At 41.1% G+C, this 16,290-nt stretch overlaps 1 protein-coding gene across 1 annotated transcript; it reads right to left on the bottom strand.

The window, feature by feature from the left end:
- Positions 1 to 183: 183 nt before the first annotated feature.
- On the bottom strand, positions 184 to 15,334 carry si:dkey-250d21.1 (uncharacterized). Its single transcript, XM_067607390.1, has 11 exons — positions 14,863 to 15,334; positions 11,876 to 11,996; positions 10,539 to 10,646; positions 10,397 to 10,433; positions 7,527 to 9,328; positions 7,390 to 7,420; positions 5,373 to 7,138; positions 4,690 to 4,738; positions 2,674 to 4,472; positions 2,519 to 2,555; positions 184 to 2,368 (listed from the first exon to the last, which is right to left on the bottom strand). The coding sequence occupies exons 1-11, from the start codon at positions 14,955 to 14,957 to the stop codon at positions 840 to 842; spliced, it is 7,374 nt and encodes a 2,457-aa protein (XP_067463491.1). The 5' UTR covers positions 14,958 to 15,334; the 3' UTR covers positions 184 to 839.
- Positions 15,335 to 16,290: the final 956 nt, after the last annotated feature.

Genomic DNA, 16,290 nt, shown 5'->3' with positions numbered 1-16,290 from the left:
ACAGGTATATTTCTCCATTAGAATCCCACTTGAGTTGGATTCAGTCTTTTCTTCCAAAAGCAAATTACAGCCTAACTGCGCCATCTTGTGTTAAGACACAGACTTCACTACAGATGGGACCAGGCATGAATTATGAATATGTAGCTTGGAAAAAAAAACATAAAACCCAGAGGCCAAAACAAATCTTTTTGGAGCATTTTATTACTTTTTTGACAAATATATATGAAGGTTTTCCCTATTAAGGAAACATTCTTTCAAATATACGTTTACAGCAAATTCATTCCTGCAAAGAGACAGGAAACATGGGAAATCATCAGAAGACATGATGGAACTAATCATTTCTATTTGTGCCCAGGAAAGGTAAGGGTGCAATTTCATAATTATAATGAATTCATGAAGGTGATAATGAAGTCAGTCTGGTCATTTTTGGTAATGATAAAAATAGAGTTGTTTCAAACACCAATGGGACATTTTTCAACATCTGTATTATCATGATACATGGGGTGAATTATTAGTTTTGCATCAAGGCACACAAGCATCGATAACCGTCAGTGGAGCATTGCTTTTTTTTGCCAAGACACTGGTCCCATTGGGCAGTACAACTGTACAAACTAAAGAATGAAGGAAAAAAAAAAAAACATAACATAGGGCTTGGTTTGCAGGATAACAACAAAAGGAAATTTCAAAGAATTTAGATCAATAATGTACACAGAAATATTGAATTCAGAACTCAGGACCTCAAACGGGGTTGAGTCACACTAGTTCTTAAGTATGGTGGCGGTGACATCTCTCAAACGCATTGCTCAAATCTCCTAACCATGACGGAAGACGTGCAGCTATTACAGAGGATGTAGCTCAGTGAGGGATCTCTTTTCCTGCTGTATGAACTCCTGTAAGCTTCTTTTTCCCTGCCTGAAGTTGCTCTCCCTCCTTGAAAATGGCAAGATGACCTGGAGTCTGAGGAGAGTTTCAATATTACTATAACTTCTTATCTGTGACGTCTTGAGGGTATCAAGCACAGTAGTTGGGAGATAGCCTGCCAGGGGATCCAACCATTTCTCCTTCCACAACTTCATCTCAGTGTGAAGGGAGACCTGATCTGGCAAGTCCTCCTTGTACAGGCGAAACACAAGACCACTAAGAATGCTGGTTTCTACTTTGGACATTGCGTAAGGCACAATCTCCAGACACCTCAACGTATCCATTACCTTTTCTGTGAAGAGGTCATCAATTTCTGCTATTGAGTGCTCTACAACCTTCATGCTTACTGAATCTTTGTAAAACTCGCTCAATGGCTCCAGGAGCACTGAATGCAACATTGTGACGTGAAGTTTAGAAGCCAGCGCAACAGCTTCCTCAAACCACGCCTTGTGATGTGTGTCAATATCACTCTTCAGTTTACTGAGGGATGCTTTGAGATCTGGCAAATTATTCACAGCAAGTAACATGTCTAAGGGTTTGCCCTGCAGAGACTGACTTAGCTTTTTGGTGACACTCAAGACGTTCTTCTGCACCACTGTTGATAGGATGAACTCAAAGTTTCTGATCGCACTGAAGAACTGCAATGCTTGCTGCTGGTCTGAAGCGCTTCCCTCACCTTTTAGCTCATTTAAGCAAAGCGAGACTGCTTCTAAGATCTGCACCATCACCTCGTGCATGTCATGACTCTTCTCCCAGTTCTTGATGAGTTTGTCCCTCAGCTCGTTGCCCTTTCCTTCATTGTGCTGGAAAACGTGAATGATCATGTCTTCCAGTTTGTTCTGGCGTCTTGCATCCTCTGTGAGCCAATGTAGTATTTTACCTATCAGAACTGCTCCGTCAGCTGCTTCTTCTGCAGGAGAGGATTTAGCCAGCCATACGTTAAGGGACCAGGCAGAGCTGACAGTTCTTATAGCTTGGGGGTACTTTTTAGCTATTACTAAACTTACAGCCCTCATCTGAGCCCCAATTTCACCAACACTCAGCAAGGCCTGTCCTCTACAGTACTCCATGTTGAGCCCCCATTTCTCAGACAGGGCAGTCTCAATAGCATCTGCAAGGACAACTGGATCTTCACTGAAGGGGATGAAAGCCAATGTTTCCTCGCACTGGATGTCCTCTTTGTTTAAGTACCTGATGCACAACGGGACATAGAGCACACTGTCAATTTCAACAGCCTGCTCAGTTATAACTGTGAAGAACTGAGAGTCCCAGAGGTCCTTGAGAATTTCTTCACGTAGTTGTGTCTCATAGAAAGACACGGGTGTTCTTAGTCCTTGAACAGCCTCCAGTATCACTTCAGCCGATTTCACCTCTCCATCGACGGGCTTCTCTGCTACACCGGACACATGCGATTCTGTTGGTGCCACTGGTTTTACTTCAACGCTTCCTGATTTAAAAAAAAAAAAAAAAAAAAAAAATCACATATTATACCAACCTTCATACACAAAATACCTCCTTCCAATTTACTGTTTATCATATCTTCATTATCAGAAAGAAACACAGCAATTCATTATCAAGTTGCCACAAATGCACTTACCACAGTCCAACTTTAGTCTTTCTAAAGTGTCCATCACCTAAAAACAATAAGTTTAGTTATTTAATGCTGATTGGAATGACTGTGAGAACACTATATTTTTGTTTGTTTTCTCATACAACATGATGATTTAACGAAGGAAACTATTTTAAACTTACCTGTGAAAGAGACAGACTGCTTTCAGGATCAACCTCTATACACTTCCCAATGACTTCTGGCAGTCTCTGCAGTGTGGCGTAGTGAGAGAGGAGCATCACATGAACGGTTCTGTTGCCTTTGCACACAGTGTTTCTTAATAGATCCCTCATGGAATTCAAAGTGGTCTTCATCAGGTCACACTCAATACTGACACTAGGCAGGACAGCTACTAGCCTAAGCAGTAAGGTAACGGCTGGGTGACTCTTTGACTCAGGATGGACTAATGTTTCAGCAATAGATGTTGGAGGCGCAACATCCTGGTATTTCTCTCTCCAGACGGTGGCCCAGGCGTTGATTTCCTGCTCTGCTGCTTCAGGTTCAGGAAGATCTGTTAGGTAGAGACTGAATGGCTTATCTGTGGACTCTGACAGAATGGGCTGTGGATTGCAGGAGGGCAGCAAGGACAGGACTGACAGGGCCTTTAAGTGGCTGTCTGAGAAGCTGTACTTCATTTCATCAATGAGACTTCTGAGGAGAGGAACGCTTAAGTTTTCTCTGTAATATATCTCTGGAGATTCATAGCTGTTGGATTCCTCTGAGAAGCACACTTGCTCAGGAGCTACCTTAGTTGCTAACTGGAATGCCTGCTCAAACCAAGAGGAGTGCACAGTGCTTACATTTTCCAACATTTTGTTAAGAGTCTCTATGATTGAGGGGATTTTTTCCACTTCACAGAGAATATCAGCAGGGTTTCCACAACGGAAGACGGTGCTACAGTTACGAAGAGGAGCACAAGCATTCTTCAAAATCACAAGGGTGACAATGAAGTCCATATTTCTCAGAGCGGTAGAGAGAACTTGTGCATGCATTGACTTGGCACCTGTAGCATTAGAACTGACAGCATCTAGGCAGCTGAGGATGCCCTCCAATGTGTCAGCAAGTATGTCAAAGAAGTCCTCTCTCTTTTTCCACCTCGAACAACATGTTTCTGGAATTTCCTCCAGGGCCTCTCTTGGCATATTCAAAAGCCCATCAACAGCCTGTGCCAACTGTCCCTCCAGACAAGGAGATTCATCAAAGAACAGCAGCAGGTCTTCAGTGATGTCCAGCATTTTTGCTACTGAGGGGCAAGGCACGCTTCCTGCCAGCCAGTGGGCAAGGCCACAAGACTCACTTGGTGTCACAACAGAGAGCGGATAGCTCTTGAGGAAATCCAAAGACATTTTCTTCAGGCTTTGGTATCCTGAGCCCAAGTGCATGAATGCTTGTCCTCGACAGTGAGACATTGGTAAGCCCCATTCTTCAGTGAGAATTTTTGCAAGTTTTCTTGCTTGTGTATCAACATGACCGTTTTCATCAAATGGTAAGAAACCCATGAGCTCGACTTTTGGTGCAGATTCTCCAACGTACCTAACAAAAACAGGTAGGTGCGTCTTATCAGCAATTTTGACAGGTTTGTCTGTAATAAGTGAGAAGAATGGAGATTCCTGTATTTCCTTGAGTATGACATCTCTGATTCCCTCTATGAGTAGTTTCACCGTTTCAGCCTCACTGATTGATGGTGTGCATTTGCCCTCCCTTCTGAACCAGTGGCACATGCTAAGCTCCTGGATGAAAAGCTCTTGTTCCTCTTCTGAGAGGTCAGAGAAACTGCTATTCTTTTTCCCCAGCAGTGCGGCCAGTCTGAATACCCTCGCCAAACTTTGACGATTATCTCCTGTGTGCCCATTCTCATCTGCTGTTTTCATGTCGTGGTCCTCATTCTTGTCAGGAGATTGCTGAATTTTGGGCTCATCATCTTCCTCCTTGACACAATCCACTAAACCATATCAGAGAAAAACACAGAACACATAACAGTGGTCATGGCAAAAATTAAATCAATAGCAAATAAAGAAATTAATAAATAATACAAAGATTACTTTATCTAGTTCATTTGTTTTCAATTATGTAGTATGAACATTATTTAAGTCATGCAATTAGTTGTTACATATGATCTGTTAATAATCGCATTCAAAAACTTATCTCAACAACCATACCTTCCATATTGTTGTCAGAGTTCCTGATGAAACTTTTGGATTCATTGTCCTGTAAACACATCCAGATAGAAAAGGTTAATTCCGCACTCACTGATGATTAAAAATAGAAACTTAAAGTCCGGCTCCACTTAAAAATGTTTTTTGCTCTTTGTTACTTTAGTTGAATGTTTGAGCTCCACTGTGCAGAATGATGTATGTGCAGTGAAGGGAACCACTGAAATCTGAGTTAAAAGTGTGTATGAATGAATGAATGAATGGTTTATTTCGGTCACACATAACAACAATTTGTGTGGGCATGCAACCGACAAAAACATCACCACACTTCTCTATACCAATCCACCTTACTCAAAAAAAAAAAAAAAATCAATCACACAATCAACCATCGAAAAAGGAATAGGCTGAAGCCAAGGCTTATTTTTGCTTATACAATCCATAAGATAACCCAGAATATCAGCAGTATACCTACAAGCATGATTTGTGACATCACATACATTGAGAATGGATTTTTCAGTGGAGGAGACATTTTGTGTCTTTGAAAATGAAAAATATTTATGAAAAAAAAAAGAACTTTCATATTAGACACAAATTATCGTTGACAGTTGAGTATTTTTATAATTCTTAAAACATGTCTAGAGGGAATCTTTAAAGAGGTAGCACCTAAAATACAGAATACAAGCACTTACCAGACAGATACCCTCCAAGGCTTGTGGAGTAACCTTCAAACACTGGGTCACCATGCGGTCCAGGTCCCTGCGGAAGTCTGTGCCCACCTCCAGCATAGCCAAGCATGGGGACCGGTCTTTGGGATTTGTATTCCTCAGGTAATCTTGGAACTTCTTGTGGCGCATTACAACACCACAGTCTTCAAGTGCTGTGCTGGGCAGCACAGACATAATCCTCAGCAGTGCATTGATGTTCCCAAAGTACTGCATAAGAGGCAGACGCAATGTGTGAAATATTGAACCTGGGATGGTCACAGAGGCAACTTTGGTCTTCCATGTTACTCTCCAACAGCACAGCTCTGTGAAGAAGTTGTCAGCATCCGGAAGATCACTGCTGTAGAGAGGAGGCTTTGACTTCAAGCTCTCAAACATGTAACTCACTGTAACTGAGCATGGAACCAGGGAAAGGAAGTTGAGAGCTTCTTTGTGATCTTCTGAAAAATGATCCTTCACAGCATTGATAAGGTTATCCACCAGGGGCACACTTAAGCCATCTTTGTAAAAGCCAACTGGCTTCATCATGCCGTCCCTTGGCAAAGAGGTTTCAGGTACTTCAATCTGCACTCTTAGACTTTGTGCCATCGCACAGGCCTCGTCAAACCAGTTCTGGTGAAACACCTTCATATTTGTTTTTACTCGGTTCAGAGTGGCCACAATACCACTGATTTGGCAAAGTTGGGATGCAGCACTGAAGTGGTCCTTCTGGAGACCTGCACTCAGTTCTCTGGTAAAGGAGGAAGCATTCTTCAAGACCACCATGGCAATGATGAAATCAAATTCCATTACTTTGTGGAGAAGTGCCCCAGCTCGTTCAGACACAATGGCTTTCCATCTCTGTGGGTTGTTTTTGATTTTCTCTAGACACTCGACCAAGGGCTCCAACATCTGCACAAACACCTCATAAGAATCATGCTTTTCTTGCCAAAGGGAACAGAACTTTCCTTGCAACTCTTGGACCTTTTCATAGCTCTCTCTAAGACCAAAGGCTATTACGTGGTCTAGCTGTTTTTCTAGAGTATCACTGCTGCCAAAAAACATCACAACTTCTTCAAATGTATCCAGGGCTCTTTTAACAGCAGGCACTGGGATGGATTTTGACCACCATGTGTTGAAAGAGTAGGAAGAGCAGTGTGTGCTAATAGCAAGAGGATACTTCTCTTGGACTTTGCAAGCAAAAGCTTTCAGCTTGTAGGAAACATCACCAGAGCCTAGGTATGCTTGCCCTCTGCAGTTATTCAAATCAAGATGCCACTCGACTGTTACTATTTCCAGGAGACGCTGTACCATGGCATCGCAATCAAGATCTGTCTCTAGGAATCCCATCAACTCCAGGCGCATGACATCAAAACTGTCCACAAATCTAAGGAAAAGCGGAAGATAGTCTTTCTCCCCAAACTTCACAACACGGTCGATGAATATGGAAAAGAATGAACTCCCCACTTCCAGGAGGATTCCCTCCCTGACGGCATTCTCGCACACAGTTAGAACTTCTTTCATTTCAGACTTGGTCACATACTCAACCTCTCCATCCTGATTAGGAGAAACTTCACTCTGCTTGTTTTGACTGCTGTATGCAGCTGTCACTGCAGCCTGCAAAGCAGATTTAAGAGCTTCCCTATCAGTCTCTGCACACTTCATCTCCACGAGCCTTTCAGCATCCATCTCTAGGTTTATGAGCTGTAATTCTTCTTCAGTGTCCTTTTCAGCATGGTTTCCATGGGTTGCCACTGAAATTAGAGCAAATAATTTAAGTGTGCATATTTATTTGTAGTTCAACAAAAATAAGATATTTCCCCTCAAGTCCACTAGTCATTTAGTTCCGAAACTTTTGCATGAGCCTTTCATATAGCAAAAATATAACTACATTCTGTATGCTGCCCATCTTTGTGTATATAGCTCTATGTTCAGAACCACCTTGCCTCAAATAACCACAATTGCAGTATATTGAAACCTTAAACAATTTAAAAAGTCATCTCACCTTGGGGAGGCTTTTCTTTTGTGTCATCATCCTGTAACACACACAAAGTATAATGTCATTTCAGGTTAAATAGTTGTTCTATCACTCAAGTGGGCTATAAAATGTCAATAATATTCTGCTTATGACAATCTACTCACCATTTGCAGCAACTGCAGGATGTCTGGATGCTTCTGGGCATATGACTCCGCCATTTGTTCAACATTGAAGTGCACATCTTGGTTGACATAGAGATATGCCATGCTGCATTGTCTTTGTTCCTCTGGTGTGGCTCTCAGGTAGGAGTGGCAACGCTCCAGTACCATATGGTATTGGCCATACACATCTGCCTCTGCATTTACACATGGAACAGTGCCCAGGACCCTCAGCAGGCTCTGCACATTCGGGTAAAACCCAATATCTGGAATCTTCAGGGTAGCAAACACTGTGGTCGGAAGGATTCTGCGCTTGCTTGCATGCCTCCACTTCACTTCCCAACAACCAAGCTCTTCGTAGAATGTGTCTGGCCTTGCAAGGTTGTTCAAGTTGGCGTCTGCTACCTTATCCCTGCGAATGCTGAAATTGTGATCAGCCATGTAAGATGGCACTAATGAGAGCCATCTGAGAATCCTCACCATCTCTGTGCTGAACACTCGCTTCACCTCTGCAACAAGATACTGCAAGATAGGCCGGCCCAGAGTTTCTCTATAAAAGTCCTCCAGTGGGATTTCAGTTGTGTCTCCTTGGTCCATCTCTGGTTTCGTGACCTCAACTCCCAGCTTCTTTGCTCGACCAACTGCATCTGAGAACCATTTCCTGTGAAATATTGCAATCTCCTGTTGATATTTGCTTACCAGCTTTAAGGCATTGGAAATTGTGTACTGCAAGGTACTGCTGATGCTAATTATTCCCCTGAGACTTGAGTTGAGTATGCTCACACAACAGAGGGTGTTCTTCAGAACAACAAGTGTGATGATGAAATTGAAGTTCTTTAAAACTGGCTTGAGCTTGGCCATCTGTTCAGCAGTATCTTCATCCACCTTTGAAATCATCTCATTGATGCAGTTCAGGAATGGCTCCAGAATATCCAGCATGGTCTGGAAGGCATCGGTGCCATATTCCCAATTCACACTGAGAGCTGCCTTGATCCTGTCCACTTCTCCTTTCATATGCCCGTATGTCATCTGGATCTTTCCTTCCAATCTCTTGCAAAGCTCTGGTGCTCTCCTGAGTAATGAAGCCACCTCCTCTACAGTGTCTGCAACATTCTGAATGGCGGGCACAGGCATGCAGCGAATAATCCATATGTTAAATGCATATGGGTCACTTGGTGATAAAACCACTTGTGGAAACTCCTGCAGAATCCTGCAGGTAAGGTCTCGCATTTTCTGACACATACTGCCTGTAACCAGATAAGTGAGTCCTCTGCAGTGCTCCATCCTCAGCCCCCACTTATTTCGTAACTCTGAGAGAAGCATGTAAAACAGATTCTCTGCATCCACATCGCATGGTAGGAACCCAACGAGGTGCTTCTGTGGAAACCCAGCTACTGTGACTGACCTGATGAAAACTGGGATCTGATCCTTTCCCTCTATACTTGTCACATCCTGAAGCAGAATGGAGAAGAATCGTGCCAATCTGAGGCTGTTTTGGATCTCCTCTCGCATGAGGTCCTCACCGAACTGGAGGATTTCTTTCTTGTCAATTTTCTCCACACAGATACGATTGAGAGACTGCTGACCCCTTGCGCCTCCAATTGGCTCGTCAGTGTTGATGTTTGCACCATTGATGCTAAATCCGGTCAGTGCCAGGATTTCCTTGAAATAGACTTTAAGAGTCTCTTTTGCTTTGGAGGTGGCTACATCCTCTTGAGTTTGTTTATCATTTTGCTGGTCAGGCGTTACACTGTTCTCTCCAGAATATTCTCTTGTCTCCTCAGTCACTTCTGGTGTTGCTGTGTTTTCTGATGGGAAAGAGAAAATACTAATTGAAAGGCTGAGATGATTTTTTGTAAAATCCCAAATTCTATCAGTGAATCAATATTAACAACAAGTGCTAATACTGTAACCAAAACTCAAGGATTTTAAACCCTTAACCTCTCACCTCAAGATATCTGAATGAAAATGGGTTCTGTGGGCACCCACAAGTCTCCCCTTTACAGACATGCCCACTTTATACCAATCCCATGCAGTTTTGGGCAAAAACCATGCATTTCTTTGCATGCAATATAAGTGTATGCCTAATCTGAAAATGGTGTATTTGAAAATTTCGGCATACTGGGGTCCCTAAATTGCATAAATTGGGTCTGACCGGAAAGCTGAGACTTTTGTGGATCCATTGAGTCCAATTGTATTCATGAGTGATAATGTTAGTCCCCATAGTAGCCATTTCATTATAGTGAGACCATTTTTGAAACTTGACCTCACAGTATAAAAATACCTATTATGATCTCATGAATTTTTACAACCACAAACTAAAGACCTAGGGCATTCAGAGGATATATGGCTTTGCTCAGGTACATTGACAATAAAAGGGTTTCTGAGCAATCTTCAGAACAGAAGTGCTCACCATCCAATCGCCGAAAAATGCAATTCTTATAGAAATCTCCAAATGTCAAAAGTCTCTTAACAAATCACAGCATGAATTTTTCTATGGTGTTCCTCAAGGTCTTGGTGTGTTAAGGGGGGTATATTGGTAGGATTTTTGACCATTTTTATCAATTCTCGGGTGGTCAAAAATGGTTAGATTTTGCACCAAATCTGTGTAACAAATGGTATCAACTCATAAATTGCTGCAACCACTTATGAGACCTAACTGAGCATAGGGACGACCACCATATACTTCCATCATAATATTCCCAGCTTTGAGATGATGTTTACCATTTCTATGTGGCATATACTGTTGACCTGTCTCCCCCTAATGATCCCCTCCTCCCGTACAAAAAGACAAAAATGGGTCTATGGAAGGAGGGGTGAGTGGAAGAGGTTAAATGAGGGACTTCTTCACTAATAAATTGAGCCAGCCACTGTACCTTTTGTTTTCTTCACAGAAGCAGGTTCCTCTTCCGACTAGGTAGATGAAAAGGATAATTACAGGTTTGCATTTATAGTGTTTTAATATCTGATAAAAAAGGACAAAGAGTAGCCATTTTAAGTGCCGAGTGACACACTTACAGGATCTCTAGCTCGTTTCCTGTTGTAGGTTGATTGATTATTCACAGGCGTTGTAAAGTCAAAGATTGTTGGAACAGCATCTTCCCTTAAGACACAACTGGAGGCACTCTAAAAGACAAAAACAGCAGATCACACTTTCATGCTTAGCCTCAATATACTATAATGTACTATAATGTGTGAATTACCTATAAAATAGGTAATTCCACCTGAACAAGTTAGTGATAGTGGGATAGTAGGATTTAGAACTACATAGTAACAAAACTATTATCAGCACTTTGTACAGATGGAAAAACTTTTTTTTTTTTTTTAAACAAATGTTCCATCAACAAACTCAACAAAATCAAGTGTTCTTGTTGGTTAAAAGATGTCATTACTTAAAAACCGAACCACATTGATACTGTTGATCAACAAAACATTTTGTTGCAGTAAACGATCAGTGTGATTTAGTCAAAGCATATTAAATGGTGTCTTACTTACTGTATTGTAGTGGCCTTATATAATAACCTGCAGAATTATTTTTTCCCTTTTGTACAGCACATTATCTATGCCACTGTGTGTTATACATTGAGTTCCATGTTTATCTGGTACACCTGTAGCTTACAATTTTCTCTTTTTGTTGACATTGTAGTGAGAGTAGTGTTGACACAAATCTGTGGGATTTTTTGAAGCTGTAGCCATTGGTGGGGTTAACTGAATTGCATTACATTTAGCTGCAACAATTAGTCAATCAATCGACTAGTTGTCAGCTATTAAATTCATAACTTATAGCACTGGGCGATATGGACAAAATCAAATATCACAATATTTTTTTAAACAAATTCCTCAATATCGATATTGCATCAATATTGTAGGGATGACTATTGGTACTTTCACAAAATATTTACACAATGATATTTTTGATAAATAATCATCAGTAATCTGGATATAATGACTAAGTCGGTATAAGCAAATAACAAAACAGCTAGAACAGTCTGATAAGCTCAGAAAATTATATCACTTTACTGTAATGCAGCCTTTTAAACCAGGAAAAGACTACACTTATATCCAAGAAACAGGATGGAAATGTATGTGTTTCTTTGAACATTATAAGATAAACAAAGATACGATTTATAACAAGGCTGTCGTATTAACTTGCATTTCATTGTACAGGTGTACCTGATAAACTGGTACTTCAGGTTATCCTAGAAGTTATGACAATAATAAGTGCTGTCGTTATTAGCCTGTAGTTTTAGCTCACAACAACAAAACAAGGGGAAAAAAAGAGTTAATAGGAGTTAATATTGTTTTTATAACAATGTTACTCACAAAGGGTAATAGGCAACAGATATTCTTCTTACCTGATGAGAGATCATAGAGGGCTCGAAGTGCTTCGCACAAAGTCTGTACAGCCTGTGCAGCTCTTCAGGAGGTTCTGATGCCAAATCTTGGCGATGACAGTTGTTCAACCATTGTTCACAGCTGAAAAATACAGAAAAACTGCAGCATAAATTGTTGGGGTCGCATTCAAAGACTAAAACACTACTAGTTATGATTCACCAGTTTAACAAGGTTGAGCATGGTGACCCCTTACATTAATAAAATGCCAGCATAGGTCTAAAAGGTTCATTATAGACAGAAACTGACAGGCCTGCTTGAGCTTGATTACTTTGTTGATATAGATTGTTAGATGACGACACATTAGTGGCTCAAAAAATTCATTCAACAATAGTTAATTACAGACTAAATATAATTCAGTAACTATTACAAAAGTGACACTTTTTTCTCATCTCAGAGAGTTAAAATGCTTACTATGTGAAAAACAAATAGGATGTTAATGTTTTTATTACAAGTGTGTGCAAATAGACACACAATTATTATATCGGTCCAAATCCATGTATAAGGTATTTGTTTTCAGTTGGCAACTGAAATCAATACCAATTGCTATTTTCACTGGGAAACTGAGAGATCAACTATACTTAAAGACAAACATAACATCCGTACACAAATCTGTGAGAAATGATTTTGATGCTTACTACACATGCACAGTGATGGTATGCTATAAGAGGTCATGTCTGCAACAATTACATGAACTTGGCACAACCACTGACACACTTGACCAACCCAATCTGCTTATGTTAAGCTGCATATATAACACAACCCTGCCTCAGTTTTGGCAATGATGAGAAACCAAAATTGCCTTTATCATTTTGCATATCCCTTTATTTTTTTACTGTCTTCCATCCTACTTTTCTTTCATTCTCTCCCTTTCCGTTAATGATTTTATTGATCCATGAACAGAATAAAGTGGTTAGATTTTCTCATGAGCAAATGAGATTCATTTCCCTTAATTTAACACAATATCAGGTGGGTGCAACCACAGGAAGAAAAAAGATAGCTGCAAGCAGCAATTTGCAGGTTCAAACCTATTTGCACTCAACAGAATGAAGCAGCTCAATTGGCCAAAAATAAAGCTGCAAGCAGCAGGTTTCAGGCTTCACAAAGGTGTGTAAAGTCACTTCAGCTAGTTTAATTCTGTTTAGAGAAGTGAGACCAAGCACATACTTGTTTCATCCTTACAATGCATGCAGCATTTCAATAAGTGCAAAGGTTCCACCATTTGGCCCCCCTCATGGGATTTGAATGAAACTTGAGGGATGTGTCCAGCGAGTTAAATCAGGATTGCTCAAAGGCATTTTGAGTTATGAGCAAATATGTGATAGGCCACACCCACTTGCACCAATCAATATGGCACTTCAGATTTTGTTAATACCTGTCCCCAGAGCATGTTCACCAAAACTGGTGAAATTCTTTTTACTTGTATTTGAGGTACATGTTTTCGGCATTTGTGAGACCCCATATGGGTTGGGCTCAAAATGCTTTGGAGGACCTATTCCCTGTAACGGACTGAAGTTATCTACCGAGACTTATGATGACTGTACAAATGGTTAATGAGTTATGGCCGATTAAGCCCCGCCCTTTGTGAATATATTTTGGTTGATGGCAGCCATGTTGTTGGACCGATCTTGCTCGTATATAATAGAAATGTGTATCTCTCGCAATGCTGTACACTAAATTTGGCGTTGATAAAGTCAAAATCCAGAAAGTTGTATACACATTACTGTTATTCAAATTATGCAAATTAGTAAAAACAAACAAACAAAAAAACATCATGGCGGACTTTTATGGGTTTTTTTATGGCTTTTTGTAGAGCACACTGAGCTGAACTAATGTGTGAAATTTCAAGTCAATCAGACTCACTGTGTGGGTGTCCCTGCCTTTCAAAAAAAATGTTTGGGGAATGTGAATATAGCGCCACCACTTGGACGATAGCTGTTACGTTTCTTGTGAAGCACTTACACATCATTTCCAGTTATTGGGTAAAGTTTCATGTCTATAGTTCGTCCCAGCTCACGACAAAATGAGCCGCGGCAAAAGAAAATAAATAATAATAATAGTAATTATAATAATAAAGCGAAGAGAGACAAGGCAAGAAAAAAAACACACACACACACACACTCACTGCAGGGCTGGACATGAAATATTTTGGGAGCCCGTGACCATCAGTAAGCAGTCTTTTCTTTGGCTTGCGGGTTACGCTTCCTGTCCACAGATACAGTACTGTGATTTACCAAGCGGGCTTGCAGCTGTGGTTCACTTTAAGTCTTTTATATTTAAATATTGTGAATTGGTTTTAAAGCAAGATAACATGACTTTACTTGCTAAATACTACCAGAACATAAATTAAAAAACAAACAAAAAACAGAAAACACCGCCGGTTATGAGGCAACAGCAGCAGGACAGGAGGCGCTAGACCGTAATTTATTCACCTGTTAAAACGACGTAAATATAAGTTTATATTATTCACAATGGGCTGTCCTGCAAGATGACCGAGTAGTTTGTGCAGTTTTGTATGCAACAGCCACAACAATGCCAAACGGCACTATCACTGAGGTCTATTCATTTTGCTAAGCTAACGTCAGTCCCACTAACGTTGCCACACCATTGAGACGGTAGGTGTCGTTTACCGATGGCGATTTAAATTACTACACAAAAAGTTTTCAGCTAAGGTTTCTCTTGGTTTGTGAAATGACTGAACACAAAGATAAATTGATAGGGCCAATATCACACGCTATAGTCGCTCTCCGAGCCAGAATGAGTGAACGGAGTGTAATTCACACGGACTTTTCTTTCAAGAGTAACGTTAGTCTGCGCCATTTTCGACAGAGTTGTGTCACTGTTAGCCAACATGATGTGAAGCTAACATTGCTAAAGGCGGATAGCTAACACATTCATTTTGCATGCTCATTTATAATCCACATCTGAAGGAAATAAGCAGAACTCTCACCGCTCCTGATCCAAAGGAAAGCTGAAAAGTGGAGCAGTCTTATCGGATTCCCCTTGTCGATAATCACAGTTGGCTGCGGCGCAGCAGTCAGTCATTTTGGACTGCAATGTAGCTAAGCTAGCAACTTAGCTAGCTTAGCTGGCGGTTGCAAGCTGGCAAAGCTACTGTGAGCAAACCTGCAGAGTCTACAGAGGCATGCCTTGGGCTAAACCTGCAGCCGGCACAGCTGAGTGTCACCCTTATTGTCGCTTAAAGTCTCTTTGGCAAACTAAGAACCGACTCATTCCATGCTTTAAAAGTTGATGTTGTCGTGGTGAACCAAGAGTCGCCGAAAGCGTGTTATCAACCAGGAACTGGACTGTGTAATACACCATGTCAACCAGCAGAGAGCACAATGGCCCCGGCAGGCCGGGCCAAAGAGCTTCACTGTCAAGATAGTTCACATCCGACTCATGAATGTATTATAAGAGCTCTTATAATACATTCATGATCCGACTCCTGTCTAACTGGCAAAAGCGGGCGACTGCCCCAGATGTCCAGGGGCCTCGAAAGCCTCAGGCTCCTGCGACTGCGTCAACTGGTTTGTGCTTGATATTGTATAATTCCTTTACTTGTGTTTCTGAAACGTTCTTAATATATTTTTAGGAATCATATATTTTTGTAGTTAAATTTGTTTAAATAATTCTACTAGTGCACTGTTTTTGGTCTGGGAGAAACAGAATTTCATTTCAATGTATGTAAGTACTGAGAAATGATAATAAAGTAATCTTGAATATCATATGCCATGATAAGGGCCCTAAGGTGGGTCCTGCCTCACTGCTCTTGTCTTGAGGAGGGGCCCTGTGTCACCCTGGTTTCAAAAAAAGAAAACCTATCATTTGTTTGTTTTCCCACTAGCACATGAGCATCCAAGCTGTGTGCCTCCTTCTCCCTCTCTCTCCCTGTTCTGTCCTCCTTGTCCTCTCTTTCCACTCAGGCTTCTCTGTACTGGTCCATCGGCTGCTCTCATTTCCTTGGCTGTCGGTGCCATTTGGGTCTTCATCCTTCAGGAGATTCAGCCTGCCCTCTCTTCCTTCTGTGTATGTGAATGGTGTGACATGAGTTTCCCAGCTGTGTGTGTGTGTAGTCTGTCCTCTTTCCAGGTCTGCATGGTGAGAGAAGGTTTTGTAGTTCAGGTCCTATCTGTTTGGCGGCACCATCCTCTTGATCAGATTCTTCATATATGTTATCAATTTATCTATAATTCTGTCATCCTGTTTTTCCATACTGTAATTTTGCTATCTTGGTCTATTCTGTACACACAATATCTATTGCATCTATCCTGAAAGAGGGATCCCTCCTGCTCCTGAGGGTTCTCTACATGTTTGAAAAATCAGAATGTGAACATCTTGATGCACTGAGGAAATACAGTACTACAAACAGAAGTAC

This window comes from Thunnus thynnus, chromosome 13 (assembly GCF_963924715.1).
Source record: "Thunnus thynnus chromosome 13, fThuThy2.1, whole genome shotgun sequence".
NCBI classification, from domain to species: domain Eukaryota; kingdom Metazoa; phylum Chordata; class Actinopteri; order Scombriformes; family Scombridae; genus Thunnus; species Thunnus thynnus.
The sequence above is the reverse complement of the archived record's forward strand: the minus strand, read 5'-3'. Positions and strand labels throughout refer to the sequence as shown.